This window comes from Miniopterus schreibersii (assembly GCF_964146895.1).
Source record: "Miniopterus schreibersii genome assembly, chromosome: 8".
NCBI classification, from domain to species: Eukaryota; Metazoa; Chordata; class Mammalia; order Chiroptera; family Miniopteridae; genus Miniopterus; species Miniopterus schreibersii.
In genome coordinates this window covers 2,926,028-2,942,060 of record NC_138109.1, presented here as the reverse complement: position 1 = coordinate 2,942,060, position 16,033 = coordinate 2,926,028, and the positions used below count along the sequence as shown (strand labels likewise).

The 16,033-nt window shown below is 53.9% G+C and overlaps 1 protein-coding gene across 1 annotated transcript; it reads right to left on the bottom strand.

Annotated features, from left to right (window-relative positions):
* Nucleotides 1-291: 291 nt before the first annotated feature.
* On the bottom strand, nt 292-6,855 carry AGMAT (agmatinase (putative)). Its single transcript, XM_081144206.1, has 7 exons — nt 6,595-6,855; nt 5,881-6,083; nt 3,937-3,985; nt 2,772-2,967; nt 1,973-2,152; nt 1,414-1,498; nt 292-680 (listed from the first exon to the last, which is right to left on the bottom strand). The coding sequence occupies exons 1-7, from the start codon at nt 6,831-6,833 to the stop codon at nt 607-609; spliced, it is 1,026 nt and encodes a 341-aa protein (XP_081000332.1). The 5' UTR covers nt 6,834-6,855; the 3' UTR covers nt 292-606.
* Nucleotides 6,856-16,033: the final 9,178 nt, after the last annotated feature.

Here is a 16,033-nt window from a genome sequence, read left to right as displayed (position 1 = left end):
AGATCAGCACGCGGTACCTGCAGATTTTGAGAACTGCTGTCCTAGAGAGTGTGTCAGCCAGGGGACCAGATCATACAGCGTTGAGAGGGCTGTAAGGAGGCCAGCCGGTGTCATCTGGGCTAGAAGACAGTTCGTGCACCCTCCTGGGCCTTTGGGTGGGAAGTTTATTAGGACCTGCCAGTTACTTTCAGATTCTTGTTCCCAATGGTCCTAAAACCAAGAAGCAGCCCCCAAGCTTCTTGGGGGAGGAGCAATATTTTAAAAATACGGTAGGAATGCGGAAGGTTCGTACAGTGTTACTTCACAGTCTCTTTATTTCATTCCTCCAATTTTTAGATAACTGAACCAAATTCTCCATCCCCGCCCCCATCTTTCATTGAAGGAAAGAGTCCAGCGTAAGTGCTTGTTTTTTTAAGTTAATTCAAACCCCTCAGAAACGTGAGGTGTTTGGGTTAGAGTTCTGCTTCATGCCCTGATTTTGCAGCCACCAGACACTTCTGCAGACAGTTTTATTGCCATAAACTCCTCAGGACTGACCGCTTGCTCACAGTGCTTGAGAATGTGTCCTGGGTGCCACCTGCTGTTTCTCGTTGAAGGGCACCAGGTTCAGACAACTCTCACTTTGGGGAGGGCACAGAGCATCTCGAACAGCAGGTTGGCCGCCAGGAGGGCCGTGTTTCCTGCAAAGGAGTGGCAGGCACCCAGCGTGAAGGCCGCGCCTCCCCAGGCCGCACCTCCCAGGGCTGCTCAGCCTCCTGCCCTTTCTTTGCCTTCCTTTCCGGGGTCCTGCCTTCCATACTCTACCCGAGACTGCCGACCACCCCACGGACATGCCTTCCCTGGCAGTCTGCTCCATCAGTCGTTTGGAAATAGTATTTTAACATGCTGAGGTTCTTTGTTTACTCTGAGAGCCAGATTTTCCCCCAAAAGAAAACCTATAATAATGGTGTGTATTGTGTTACTATCTACCCTCTGAGGCTGACAGGCCTAACTCTGGAAGGTTTTCTAAATTAAAATTATTGGGATGGCATCTGCTTTGAGCATCTCTCCTAAGCCAGCTAACTCCCCCACTATATTAATATTAATAACTACATCCTTTGGGAATTCACTTTTCTATGAAACATCGGGAGGGTGGCAGTGTGTCACCCTGTCACTAAACTGCAAGCTGGTTTCCCTCTTTTGCTGACTGGTGGGGATGCTAATAATACTTAGTGGCCTCCTGGGGGGTTCGTTAGGGATCATTAGCCGTGTCTGTAAGATGTGCAGTAATCAGGTTATTTTCTTCACTGTAAGGCCATACTCAGCGGGTTCCCAGGTTACACAGAAGGGCCCGTCTGTCTGCTACCTATTAACTAGATTAATACAATTTAAACCAGCAGCTGCCTGCACAGCCCAGATTTCTTGATGACTCACCAAAAGGGTCGTAAGGCGGTGACACTTCCACCAGGTCACAGCCCACCACGTTCAGGCCTTGACAGCCCCGGATGATCTCCAGAGCCTGTCCACGACCAAGCCAGAGTGGAAGTCATTTACGACGGGAAACCACCAGAGGAGGCCTCCCCACACCTCGCCGAGCACACCCTTATGGGAAGTTATTTGGGTATTTCTAAAGTTCTCAAACTACCTTGGTAGCTGGTTGTGCACACTTTTAAAATTTAACCCCTAAAAGGTAAGTTTGGTGGTTCTTAAGAGGGGCACCACACCGTCGGCCCCGCGCTCCAGCGGGGTGTGGACCCTCCGCAGAAACGTCAAACGAAGGAGCGTGATATCCCAGGTAAGAAATGGGCCCCTGGCTAACGCCCGTCCTCAGTGAGTCAGGATTCAAACCCAGCGCGGCCCTGAGGACAGTCAAGGCGCACGTGCTCCGCTTTTAAAATCTGTCCCGGCTCCCGAAGCCTCACCGCAGGGCCCTGGAGAGCAGGGAACTAAAAGTCCCCACGCCCAGGAATGGTCCCTGGTGGAGCCTCCGTACCTGACTAGGGGTGAGACCAGCGATTTCAGGTGTCCCTGTGCCCGGGGCGTAGGCAGGATCCAGGCCGTCGATGTCGAAGCTGATGTACATGGGTTTGCCGCCCATCTGCTGCCTCACCTCGGCCATCAGGGGGACCAGCGACTTCATCCAGCAGTCCTCCGCCAGCACCACGCGGAAGCCCTGCGGGCGCGAGGGAGCGGCCGAGGCCCAGGCTCTGCGGGCGGCCCCCCCGGCAGTCCCTCCGTGCCAACCCCAACCCCGCGCTAAGCTCTACGTGCCCGTGACACTGGGCCCTCGGCCTCCGCTGCACAGGTGAGGAGGGGGCAGGGAAGGCAGGGAGAAGGTCAAGGCTGACCTACAGGCGGGATCAGAGGAGTCTGAGTCGAGCAAGAACGAGACCCCAGGACAGCGCCACCCAGAAGACTGGCCTTTGCCCGGGGACCGGGGCCTTTCCTGCTGGGTCTTGTATGTGTTCACCTGGGGGCCACTCTGCCCAGCGGGTATGAAGGTGAAAACTAAAGCGGCCCCTCGCCTTGGGTTCAGGGCCCCCCAGCTCTTTTCCAAGCCAGCAACATCCCCGGGGGCGGTTCGCGTCTGCTGTCTCCCCACCCAAGCAAGAAGAGGCCGCCTCTGCCTTACGGACTGACACCCTGGCTCCTCGCTGCTCCACGTGACCCTCTGGGTGCAAACTCAGCCTTTCCTCCCACTTTCTGAACTTGATTAGCCCCTGCGGGACCCACAGCGCCATTGCGTAAGCAGTGGAGAGGAAGGCGGGGAACGGGGGCGTTCGGCCTGTCACCTGGCTCCGGCTGTATCTGCAGGGATCCAAGGTCATGGAAGAGCCCCTGATGCCAATCTGCACCACGCGCTTACAGTCCAGAAGCCCCTCGTCCACGCACCGGCGGAAGGGCGTCCCGTGGTAGAGCTTCTCTCCCAGGGCCTTGTCGGCGGTATCCATGTGGGCATCCACGTGCACCAGCCCCACGGGGCCATGCCTGGGGACAGCGGGGCAGCTCAGAGGCCAGGCCTCCCTGCGGGGACTGAGCACAGCCGCCCTCCAGGCCACCAAAACTCAGGGAGGGGAGACCTGGCATCGGTTACGGGCCTTGCAACTGGTTTCTGTCTCCAAATGACTTAGCATCTCAGAGCCATCAACTTGGAGAAGTCAGGCCGAAAATAGACGCGTGCTCTAGCCGGCCGCCGCCCACTGCCTCCCGCCCAGATGGAGAGAGCTGGGTGGGTGACAGTGAGGGGCGAGCTCGGCTGAGCTCATCAGAGCCGCCCCTTCTCCAGCTGCAGCACCGAGAAGCAGGCTGGACCCGGCTCGCTCGCCACGCTCCACCAGCCCTGCCAGCCACCCAAGGAAACACAGAATCCAAAACCGCGCCAGGCAAACACAGCCTCGAGAAGACGCTGTACCCACCCACCCCCAAACCAGAATTCTACCCACGTCTTTCCCACCTATGAGTTCTGGGGCGGCCACCGCCTCGGCCCATCTGCCTCTTTCTCAAACTAACTTTCACCAAAGTTAGACAACCCCTGATGGGCTTCCCCTCCTGGGGAAGCCAGTTCCTCCCAGCTTCTCTGGGCAGGGGACCCTCCTCAGCAAGCAGCACCATTGAGCCCGGCAGGGTTTGGGTTGGGCCTTCGAGCAAAAGTTAACTGGGGTTGTGGGCTTATCTTCCCCAAACAGGCAAACGCTGAGCCAGCATCCAGGGCAGATCTAGGGCAAGGGAGGGTGGCAGAAGCGTTAATTATAGTCCTGACTTCTAGCCGGTGACTGACAGAGGCACCTGGAGCCCGACCTTAAGTTTGATCCACAGAAGCCACTCAGCCGGGAAGGTGCTCTCGCCCCCAACACCCTGAGCCAGCAGAGGTCACCCAATGCCGTCCAGCCGCAAACAGCTCGTCCCCCAGCTCCCGAGCTGTGAAACCGTGCTTGGGCCCAGGCGCTTGGCACTTACTTTTTTGCCACGGCTTGCAATATAGGGTATGTGATTGTGTGATCTCCACCTGCCAAGAGGAAAAGGAAGGAGCCGTCGGGAAGGTGGATGAGACTAGGGGACTGTGTATTACACAGAACCGGCTTCCACCTTTGCTATTAGCCCGAGGAACTACAGCCCAGCTAAAATAAGATTGTGTTCAGTGGGGAAAGGGACTCTGGGTGTTTGATTACACTGTCGTTTAAAACAAGAAACTAAACAAATTGCGGCTCACAAGTAAACTGCCCACAACAGCCCTGTCCCATCGAACTTTCTGCACTCATGGATGTGGTCTGTAAATGCGCCGGCCAGCGTGGCGGCCACCAATCACACGTGGCTATTAAAAGGGGGCTCATACAGCTGAGGGACTGAATTTTTTTTATTTGATTTAAAGCAATAATTAATTTAATTTTTATTTAAATAGCTACATGCAGCTACTGGCTACTGTATTGGACAGTCCAGGCCTAAAAAAGTACTACTATGGATACCTATTAATAATAATCACTAACACTCATTGAGGCTCAAAATATGCCAAGCACAGTGCTGGGCCTTTTGTATGCACTTTCATTATATGTCCCTCACACAACAGAATGTGGTAGGTGGTGTTATTTCCATTTTACAGATGAGGAAACGGGGCAGAAGTAGCTCGTGGGCGGTGGGGCTGAGATTTCAAACCAGGTCATCCAGAAACCCCTGTGCTCTGCGGGCCAGGCTCTCTGATTCGGCAGAAATTAATTTGCTCTTTAGAAAAAAGTCTGTGCCACTTTAACTGCTGGTGAACCGGAAGGGAAGGAAATGCTACGGTGAGAGTGGGCGAGGTGGGCGGGGGGAGGAAACCTAAAAAAGTGCAGTGCTCTCTAAGTCAGTTCTAAGTCGTTAACACAGTGTCCTCGAAATAGTCCAAAACTCACACTGAGCCCCTGTTGGCAGCCTTCCCCGGGCCTGGGATCCAGGGCTGGGACAAAGGTGAAGCGGGGAGGTGAGTGATGCAAAATTTAAGGGATGCCAAGAGCTCAGTAATCAAGATAAATACTCTTGTTATTTTAGTAACAAGAGGACCTGAGGATATTTTTTCCATTACTTTGGGGGGGATAGAGAGAAAGAGAGAGAGAGAAACATTGATGTGAGAGAGACACAGCGATTGGTGGCCTCCCACACGTGCCCGACTGCAGCTGGGGACCAAGCCTGCAGCCAAGGTCCGCGTGCCCTTGGCCAGAATCAAACCCGGGACCCTTCAGTCCACGGGCTCACGCTCTAACCACTGAGCCAAACTGGCCAGGAGCGAGATAAATAGTCTTTAAAGGTAAAATTTTAAAAAATTAAAATTTCATGCCAAAAAATCCGTGATGGCTGTGGTTTCCCTCTGGGGCACGCCCACGCCTTCCTCCCCTCTCAGGCCCGCATCTCCCGAACCCTGAGCCACCCGGGAGACTTGCAGCCAGGGGAGCGACCGGCAGCTCATCCCAGGCTAACCCGGACCTGTCCCCCGGGCCCCCTTTTCCCTGACTTCCCAGTGAGCCAAGCAGCCCGCGTAGGCTCTCCTGCTGCTCCTTCCATCCTAAGCCCAGCCTTGTTTCCCCGAGAGCTTTAATAAACATACTCTCGAAATAAAAGTTAAAAATCCACGATAAGTTTTAAAGAAAAGATGGGACCAGTACCTGGGCTGTTCTGGGCGACGGGGGCCTGAGGCAAAAGGGGGGAAACGGTAATAAAATTGCACGGCCCTTTTCAGCACCCCTTAAATTTTGCACAGAGGGGAATGCCTCGCCTCGCCCGAGTCTAACCCTGTCCATCCTACTAGTCCAACGATTTAAACAGCCTCTCCCCGGGGGTTAAACGACAGGAGTAACGGCCTCTATGCCACCGTCTCCGTGTTCACAGCGGGCCCTGAGCACAGCGACCGCGCCCGCCCTGCAGATGCCATACCCAAGGTCAGAGGCACGCAGCCGGCGGCCACGATTTTCTGATAGGCCTCCTGGATTAGGCGGCAGCTGTCCTGAAGGTTGTAAAGATTGACGTTCACGTCGCCCAGGTCTGCGACCGTGAGGGACTGGAAGGGGAGGGCCCCCGTGCTGGGGTTGATCGTCCGAAGCATCACGGATTCCTCTCGGATCCGTCGGGGTCCAAATCTGGAAGAAGAGGGGCTGACCTGTGTTCATCCCTAAAGGCGGAGAGGCCCCACCTCGGTAGGGGCTCCTCGGCCTCTGCCCTGGTGACGTCTGGGGCTGGATGTCATGGGGGGACCGTCTTGTCTTGTACCTTGTAGGATGTTTAGCAGCATCCCTCGTTTGTCCCCACTAGATGCCAGTAGCAGCCTCCCCCCAAGTTGTGACAACCAAAAAAAAAACAAAAAAAACCGCCTGCAGACACTGCCCAACGTCCCCTGGGGGCAGAAGAACCCTGGTTGAGAAGCACTGTTCAGGGGAACATTGCAGATTAAAGGCACAGATTTACTAAATGTGCCCCCAGCGTCCGTCCCAGCAAGGCCTGGGGGTCAGGGCACCACGAGGCTCCAGTGGGGACCCCCCCCCCTTTACGCATGGATGCCACCCGGGGGCCAGGCGCCAGCCTCCACCCTGACCCCGGGTGGCCGGTGCCCTCAGGCTGTCCAGCCACGTGTCCCCAGTCCTCCGGCCTTACCTCGCCCCCGGCCGGTTGGAGGTCCCGATGTCCAGGGGCACCCCGACGAAGGCGGCGTCCAGCCCCTCGGGGGAGGTCTGCACCGGCAGCCGCATCATGGAGCAGACGCCCACCGGCCGCGCCACGAGCTCCGAGCTGGGCGGCTGGTTCCGGGGCGCGTCGCAGGCGCGGCGGCGGGGGGCGCGGGGCCCGGCGCTCCGGGGGCCCCGGGCGCAGCGCGACGCCAGCAGCCGCAGCATGGCCCGCACCTGACCCGGCGCCCAGCGCGGGGATCAAAGGGCAGGGGCGCCAGGCGGGGATCAGGGCGGGGGAGGGGCGCCGTCCCCACACCCCTCCCTGGACTTCGGCCTCTGGCTCCCATGGTGAAGGGAACCCGGCCAGGGGCTCCCTGCTCACGCCCACCTGCGTCTGCGCCCCCAAGGCCCTTCGCAGCGTCTCCTCCTATGCAGGGTCATCGTTTTTTAAAACCCGACAGATTTGAAAGGAAAAGACTCTTCTCTAAGCGAGAGAGATTACAAATGCATTTAAAAACAACAACAATGTATCAAGAAATGCCTGAGTGGGGCTCTCAGGAGGCAACAGTGTTTCCATAAAGCTTTTTTAAAAGGTCTTAGAGGCGAGCCCTGGCCCGTGTGGCTCGGGCGGTGGACTGAAGGGTCCTGGGTTCGATTTCGGCCCAAGGGCACATACCCCGGTTGCAGATCCGATCCCCAGCCTCGGTTGGGGTGCGTGCGGGAGGCAACCAACCGATGTGTCAACCAACCCATGTGTCTCTCTCACATGGATGTTTTTCTCTCTCCCTCCCTCCCTTCCACTCTCTCTAGAAATCAATGGAAAGAATATTCTTGGATGAAGATTTACCAAAAAAAAACACAAGTCTTAGAGAAGAGCCCTCTAGTGTGCGGGCCTCTGTTTCTAAGGGGAGGGGAGGAAGTGATTTGCACTGAGGTTAGTGAGCCATTTGGTGGTTGCATGTATTTTTAATCTCTGCAGGTTGACGGTGAAGGGGAAAGGCCTGAGTTTGGGCTAAATCGTAACCTTTACAGGAAAATCACACAGTCCCGCCCACCCGGCCTCTGCTCTGCAAACTATCGTAATGGTAAATGTGGGGTATTCGGGGTTGGAAGTGGCTGCAGGAAGGAGGCCCCCACACTTCCTGGGACAAATGGTCTTGGTTATGGTCTTAACGCCCCTGTGCCCAGGCTCTACCGCTGTTTCATGTGACTCATCCTATGCGTACAGTTTTCTTCCTCCTAGTTTTTCTTATATTCTCACAAATATCTGAGTGCCTACTATGCGCCAGGCACTAAGCGACAATGGTGCCAACCTGTCTCCATCAACCGCTCCTGCCGAACGCTCCCTTCCGTTAATCTTTCCTCAGGTGGCCTCTTTGACCAGGTGTGCCCCTGCCCTCCTGACACCTATCGGACCTCAACGTGACAGTTTTCACCTGTAGGCAGGTAATTCACAGCCCAAATTCCCGTCGCCCGTTTGCTAACCCCCACCTGGATGCTTTGGCAGCTCGGCGACTCTCTGCCTCCCCGCCTGGGATCCTGCTCTCTGCCCTGTCCCCCTCCTCGGGTAAGTCCCCATGGATTCCTGCAGCCAAGCGCCCCACTCCTTTGCTCCCCGGCTGCTCTGGTTCAGGCCGCCCCGCCTCCAGCTTTCTAACCCGGTCTCGCCGCTGCTTCTATCACACCTGCTGTCTGCCAGTCCCACTCCTGAAGCCAGCCCCCCTCTCGGCATGTTCCCGCTGTGCATCGCCTACCTGTCCCTCCCACACTGTTCCCCCCCCACGGCCCCACTCTCCTGCCCCCTGACCCTGCTCAGGCCCGTCCTCTGCCTGCAGTGCTCCCTCCCCAGCTCCCAGCTCCACACTCGCAGCGTTCCGCGGCAGCCCAGGCTTAGACCACTCCGAAACTCTCTTCAAACCTTAACAATTTTCTACCTGGGATACGTACGGGACCTGGAATCAGAAAAAAAGTTAAATCAGCCTATCTGGGTCGTTGATGGCAGAAGAGAGTCGTCACATCCATTCCCGAGGGTCTGGGAGGGAGGGGGAGGGGTGCTTAGCTCAGAGTCGCCCTCCAGTAAGCCCAGCGTTTCTTCCGAGTGTCATGTGTGATCTTGCAAATTTGTGCAACGTTTTCATTTGATTTCATAACAGGTATCTATTTTAGCAAAAAAAAAAAAAATTCACATAATTTGCTAAATTGTCCCCCAAAACTTTCAAGTAAAGCCATCACTCCAATAACTTATCAACTCCGCCCACCAATGGGTGCGTTTCTGAGGCACCCAGGCAGGGAGATGTCGCCTTAGCCAGTCAAGCTGAGCAACTTGCCTTTTTGAACCTACATCCCATCCTGTAAAATGGGCTGACAGTCCTTACTGGTTGTTCTTATGAAGATTAAATGGGGGCCACCATGAGAGCGCTGCGAACCGCACCTGCTGCGGGATCGGCAGCACCGTCGCCGTGTTTTATTTCCACGGGCGCTGCAGAGTGTCCCGGCCGTTGGTCTTAGCACTCCAGCGTGTTGCAGTTGGGTTACGGGGGGGGGGGCACACCATGAAGATCCCGTGGCCCCTGGGCCACCGGCTACGCCGGTCACTTCTGGGACATGGCAGAAGAGGCCGATCCCAGCCGAGCAGAGTCAGACAGCCGCCCTGCGCCCCCCCCCCCACCCCGTGGGCAGCAGGATCCGCATTGTGTGCTGTTCCCCGTGTGTCCCCCACCTGGACACTCGCCTCAGGGGCCAGCTGAGCGGGCTCCCAGGGGCCCAAGGTGCAGGGGCAAGGGGCCAGGAGACCGGTTGGGGGTCTGGCCAGAGCAGCCCCAGGTGGCTGACCCAAATCTAGCACAGTTCCACCCATTCCGGGCTGGTGTCCGAGCTACCTTCGGGGCGACTGCTCCCACAAGGCTCCCGGGCAGGGTGACGGTAAAAGTATTTAACGTCTAAGGCGGCGCAGACGCTGACCGACTGGAACGGACGCCGGCGGGCGGTAAACTGGGAACAGCGGGAAACCAAGGGGATGGCCAAGGTGAAGGGACGCGCTTTAAAGCAGGGCTCTGACGTTATTCCAAACGGCCCCACAGGCGTTTGACTGGATTCAAGACCCATTAACGCTACTGCAAGAAATTTCAATTGTACAATTGTTCATGGAAGAAAAATAAGACGTTTCTTTAACTGTTTTAACTTTTGTCAGTTTTTTACTTTTAGTACCTAGTTGAGTTTCTGATCTTTCGAGAAACCCTGGCTGTCAAGAACGTGAAGAGGCCCTCCCTAAAAAGCCCTGGTCGTTACTGCTTATGGCCATTTCAAGCATAAAACCTGATATTAAAAAGTTACAGTCACAGAAGAAAGCTAAGATTTTGAAAATATCTTATTTGGGAATTTTGGATAAGCTCAATATGTAATACTGTCTCTAATACTTTCACTTTATGTTTCAACTCATAATTATACAATATATAGAAAACATAATTATTTTTTTAACCAAAACACATACGAATGTCCCTAAACCTGCCCCCCACCCCCAGTTTACCCGAGTGGGACATACCAACTGTGTCATTTTCTCTGTGGACCAGGACAGAAGACAGGTTCCAGGGCACCTTTCCAGTCACCCGTAAGTCCCAGTGCCGGCTGCCTCCTCTAAGCCAGCCTCCAGCGCAGGGCCTTGTAAAAGGCAAGAAAGAGAAGCAGTGTGGGGGCAGGTGGGTGAGTGAGCAGACCTGCCGGAGGCCCTGAGAGCAGCGGGGAGGTGACTGCTCCAGCCGGAGCACCCCGCCAGCCGCAGGGTGTGAGGAAAACACCGCGTGCGCCCCCGCCGCCTGAGCCGCTCCCTCCGGCCTGGTGCCTGATGCCAGGGTCCCACAGGGCTCACCGCTCGGAACTTGGAGCTCGCACAGGCCCGGGAAAGATCTTGCCGCAACTCCAGCCTCCCCGAGACACCAGCCGTCTACCTTTCCCTTCCTTGTTCCCTGGCCCTTAGGAAAAATATAGATATTGTTGAGCGTGTTCAGACACTTTTATCGAAGTTCGTCTGAATCTCCACTCTTCTGCTCCTTTTACCTGTAAACTCCCACACTCAGCAATGCCTCAGGGGTACACTTTACACACGCGAGTGGAATTATCCCCAAGAATAGCCTCGCTTTTTTAATATAGGAAATAAGAACACGTACTATTTGTAAAGTTAATTTATTGATGGATTGATTTGAGAGAGAAACATCGATTTGCTGTTCCACCTACTTATGCATTGTTGGCAGATTCTTTTTTTTTTTTTTAATGTTCTTATTGATTTCAGAGAAAGGAAGAGAGAGGGAGAGAGAGAGAGAGAAACATCAATGATGAGAGTCATTGACCGGCTGCCTCCTGCACGCCCCCTGCTGGGGATCGAGCCCGCAACCCGGGCCTGTGCCCTGACCGGGAATCGAACCTCAATCTCCTGGATCCTAGTCGATGCTCAACCACTGAGCCACCCACCCGGGGCAGACCCTGTACTACTTGAACATGAGACTGGTTGTTTAGAGTCTATTCGCCTCACCGAGTGGACACCTGGAGCCTGATTAATCTGACCACTTTTATCCCGACATCAAAGTAATCGGCCCTCTTGGTCTCTCTCTCGTCCAAAATGAGAAAGGGAGGGCGGAGCGTGAATTTCAGGAGAGACCCACCCGGTGAAGTTTCGAGAACATCACATTTTGCAGTTTCAAAGTCGAGCCAGGAGGGGGCACAGAGGCCTTCTGCTTGTCAGCTGACCGAAGGGGAGAGTTTGGGAAGCGGAGGGCGGGCTCCTCCCTCCGCCCATCGGCTGACACACAGGTCACGTTGTGAGTCTGATTTCATCCTGGGACCGCAGCAGTTTTGTCATAAAGTTAGCTATCTTTATTTATTTGTATTTTTTTAATATATCTTTATTGATTTCAGAGAGAGGAAAGAGAGGGAGAGAGAGAGATAGAAACATCAATGATGAGAGAGTCACTGATTGGCTGCAGCCCGCAACCCGGGCATGTGCCCTGACCGGGAATCGAACCCCGATCGCCTGGATCCTAGGTCAACGCTCAACCGCTGAGCCACGGCCGGCCGGGCTAAAGTTGGCTATCTTAACGAAATCCCCTTTGCCGCCCAAGGAGGTCAGCCGCGTCCAAGCATCTCCTCTCCCTGGGCAAAGCGGAGCCTGTGACAGCGAAGTGTCCCCAGTGCCTGGTGATGGCCGCAGCTGAAAGGACACCCTCAACCTGGCCCTCAGGGAGGGAGGCGGCGGACAAACGCAGGGACTGGCTGTTCACTGTAAACCGTGTGCTCCAGGTAAGTATATCTGCCTCGAGTCACTAGAAGAACTGGAGACTCAATAATTGATGACTAAAGGGACCGACTGTGGCTTAAAACTGAGGTTCTAAGGTGACACAGAGCCCTGGGACACACGGGAAAATGCTGTTCAGACAAGTCCATGTAGGAGCCCTCATGCCGGGCCGCTCAGTGTCACTATACTATCATTGCACGTGTCTGAAAGGTGAGAGTGAGCCCTCGAAGTAGCCAGAGGTCTCACACAGTAAAGCTTGAGTGAGACGACGCAGTGTAGTAAATCAGGGGTATGGTAAAGTACTCGTCGTCCCAGTATGGCCTGCGTTTACACCCCAGTTTCCTTCTGAGTTCAGCACCATATATATTACGTCTCATTTGTCCTCCCCATAGCCCTGGAAAATAAGTAATATGTATTGTTTATATCTGATACGGAGACCGCGGTGCCAAAGCAACTTCCTCTCCGGGGCCCAGGATTAGAGATGGTCTTACCCTGCCAGAGGTTTCGGCCAGCCTGGCTGGGAGGGGGGCAGGGTCATTCCCTGGGTAGCCAAGGGGGTCCTGACATCGCTCCCATCGCTGCTATCAAATCTCTTTCAGCGCTACTCCGGCGGGGAGGCTCAGTTGGTTGGAGTGTTGTCCCGAACACCAAAAGGTTGCAGGTTCGATTCCCGGTGGGGCGCCTACCTGGATCGCAGGCTCCATCCTGACCCGGGCGTGTATGCGAGGCACCCGGTTGATCTCTCTCCCTCTGAGACTCTCTCCCTTCCTCTCTCTAAACATATCCTCGGGCGAAAATTAAAAAAAAAAAAATTGTTTCAGAACTTCACTTAAGTTTCAGATCCAGGCTCCAAATGTTCATTCTGTTACTTAGAACTGGTTTCTGGAGCCATGACCAGCAGCTAAATCCTTTGTCTCAGCTCAGACAGCAGAAATGGAATTCAGGCTTTCTGTTGTCTAATCTAACACCCTGTCCACCACCTTGCGGATGGGTCAGATAGACCCTTTACTTTCTCTCTCTTTTAATTTAAAGGTTTTAATTTCCTGTTTAAGATATTTTTCCCCCCTGCGGTAGCCTCTTCAAAAGGAATTTAGAGGCGGGTAGCTATCACTCTTAGATATAAAAGCTGCTTCTGGGGATCGAGCCCACGACCCAGGCACATGCCTTGACCAGGAATCGAACCGTGACCTCCTGGCTTATAGATCAATGCTCAACCACTGAGCCACACCCCCTGGGCTGCTTTGTTGTTTTCTTTTTTATTACACATAACTTACTTCTGCAAAACTTTTATTAAAAAATATTATTTTTTTTCTGATTACAAAAGCAATACATGTGCGTTGGACAAAGCCAAAGTCCACCATAGTCCACACCTACCAAATCGAGGTTATATTTCAATGCATATGAGGTGTTTGAAAAAAATCAAAGCTGGGGTTAGCCTGTATAGAAAGTAGTTGGCAACTTCTTTTTCACCTTAAAATGTCTTGGAAATCTTCAAGATAAGCTTTCTTTAAAAAAAAAAAAATCTCCTTTAGCCCCCCGGGTGTCGCTCAGTAGTTGAGCATCAACCTAGGAGCCAGGAGATCGAGGTTTGATTCCTGGTCGGGGCACATGCTCGGGTTTCGGGCTCGATCCCCAGTCGGGGGCGTGCAGGAGGCAGCTGATCCATGACTCTCATAATTGATGTTTCTCTTTCTCTCCCTTTCCCTTCCTATCTCTGAAATCAGTAAAGATCTATTTTTTTTTTAAATCACCTTTAATTATGTTATTTATATAGCCCAAAATTTACCTGTTCCATTCAATGATTTTTGTAAGCTGACGCAACATCACCACGACCCAGCTTTAGAACATTTCCCTCATCCCCAAACATTCCCTGGCACCTGGAAATGTGCCTTTTTAAAGGATGCGCTTTTGCGGATAATTACGATCCCAGAGAACAAGCCCCAGAAATGTCCACCCTGCTAGCTCTCATTTCCTGCTGGCAGGCACGGGGAAAATGGCAAAAGCCCATCAGCAAGTGTTGGAAGAAAACACCACGAGCTGATCGACAGCTGTTTGCTCAAAATAGTTTATTCATCCGCTCCAGCACTATGGAGTAGCAGCCAAGTGCCAGCCATTGCTTAGGTCTGCAGCGATACAGCGACAAGGCAATCGCTGTCTTCTCCTGGAACAAACCGGGTTTCAATGCTGGGTTCGATTGTATCCAACCTAATTTAACAGTTTCAATACTCAAAGGTTTTGACTGGTAAGTGCTCCAGGTGGGAATGCTGTTTGGACTTCCACTTCTAGAAGCCGAGAGAGAGATACAGGGACCAGATTTACTTTCCCACCTGAAATAGCCACGTGAGAGACCAAAAAAATGTGAAATGATGTGTTCTCAATACAGTGGACATCAAGCCACCATTTGGCTTCATCCAAGTTGCCAGTAAAACTGCTGAACAAGGCAGAGAGTGCTTTATTTTTTTTAAATGTCTTTATTGATTTCAGAGAGGGGAAGGGAGAGGGAGAGAGAGATGGAAACATCAATGATGAGAGTTATTGATCGCCTGCCTCCTGCCCGCCCCCTACTGGGGATCGAGTCCACAACCTGGGCATGTGCCCTGACAAAAATGGAACCGTGACCTCCACGTTCATAGGTAGATGCTCAACTGCTGAGCCACGCCGGCCAAGAGCACTTGAGTGCAATCTGGATAGATCCCCTCCCTGTAAATTTGGCGCCTCAGTCATCATGCTTGGGGGAAAGGACAATTCTGAGATTAAAATCACATCGGATAGAATCAGTGGTAGGTTACACATTGCCCCCAAAAAGATTAGTCCACTTGAAGATGAAAATAGCAGAAGTTACCTAAAATTGGTCAAAGATAAAATAATTTTTTTAAAAAAGGAGTAACAGTTACACAGGGCTGTTACTATTCAACGCAGGCGCGAGGCCAACAGCGCCCTCTGCGCCTGGGAGCCTGTCAGACACGCAGAAACCCTCCGGCCCTCGCAGACCTGAAGATTCACAGCAGGCATTTCAACAAGGCCCCCAAGTGGTTGCTATACAAACTCCAGACTGACCAGCACTGATGTCTGGGAAATAATTTCCCTGGTCGTGTTTCCTTTTGCATGACAAAAAGGGCAGTGAAACCCGCCCGCCGTATTTCACTAGTTCATGATTAGAATGAAATGGGAAATCCAATCCAAATATGTTAGGTGCCCGTGAAATATCAGACTTCCTGATAAACGGTGAGTTACGTACAAGTCCCAGGCACACCACAAGTCTTTCTGGACTGAAAATGCTGAACAGCAAAAAGACTGCCCCCGTTATTAGAAATCCTAAAGCCAAGGCCTTTTTATTTTAAAAAATGTCAAAGACATAAACTTTATTTTTTAAATCCTCACTTGAGGATATTTTTTCCATTGCTTTTCAGAGGGAGTAGAAGGTAGAGGGGGAGAGAGACAGCGATTCGCTGTTCCCCTTATTAATGCATCCCTGGCTGATTGAACCTGAACCCAGGACCTTGTCCTCAAGGGGCGGCACTAACCAACCGAGCAGCCAGGCCAGGCCAGGGAATAGCTTTTAATTATCTTTTAAAATCGAAATCCGTTATCCTTCAGTCTACGGCGATTCAAGACAGCAGTTTCAGGAAAGCAGCATAGTGGACAGTTCCTGTTGACCATGTCCCTCCTCTGGCCAAAGCGACGAGCTGGACGCCGGGAAGCTGCAGGAAGCCACGCCTGGGGCTCCCGCCCGGCCCTGGTTTCCCGGCCGCCGCTGCCGGGCCAAACTCGGCCCAGCTGGACAGGCAGAGCCGGTTCTCTTGAGCTGCGCTCGGGAGCGGACCGGGCGCGACCAGCGCGGCCCTGCGGCGCCCCAGCCGCCAAGGCGGTCCCGGGGGAACAGGAGCCTGCGGAAGCCGGGGCGCCCGGGTTCGAGCCTCGGAGGCGCAAGGTCTGGGGCCGCCCCCGGGGCTCCCGCCAGAGAGGTGCCCGCAGCCAAGGCCGCCTAACGCCCCCGCGGGCCCGGGCGCAGCGCCGAGCAGCAGCCGGGAGTGATGCTCCCGCCACTCGCTCCCGGGATAACGCTGCTGGACCCGAAGCCCAGCTGCCGCTGAGGTCGCCTAGCAACCAGGAGTCCAGAGCGCGGGCGCCAGTCATTGGC

What these genes read in the sequence shown, in the direction of transcription:
- AGMAT (XM_081144206.1), bottom strand. Translation starts at nt 6,833, where the DNA reads ATGCTGCGGCTGCTGGCGTCGCGCTGCGCCCGGGGCCCCCGGAGCGCC. An exon ending in TCCAACCGGCCGGGGGCGAG is followed by an intron (nt 6,084 to 6,594) that starts GTAAGGCCGGAG and finishes CTCTTCTTCCAG; the next exon opens with ATTTGGACCCCGACGGATCC. An exon ending in GCAGATACAGCCGGAGCCAG is followed by an intron (nt 2,153 to 2,771) that starts GTGACAGGCCGA and finishes TCGCGCCCGCAG; the next exon opens with GGCTTCCGCGTGGTGCTGGC.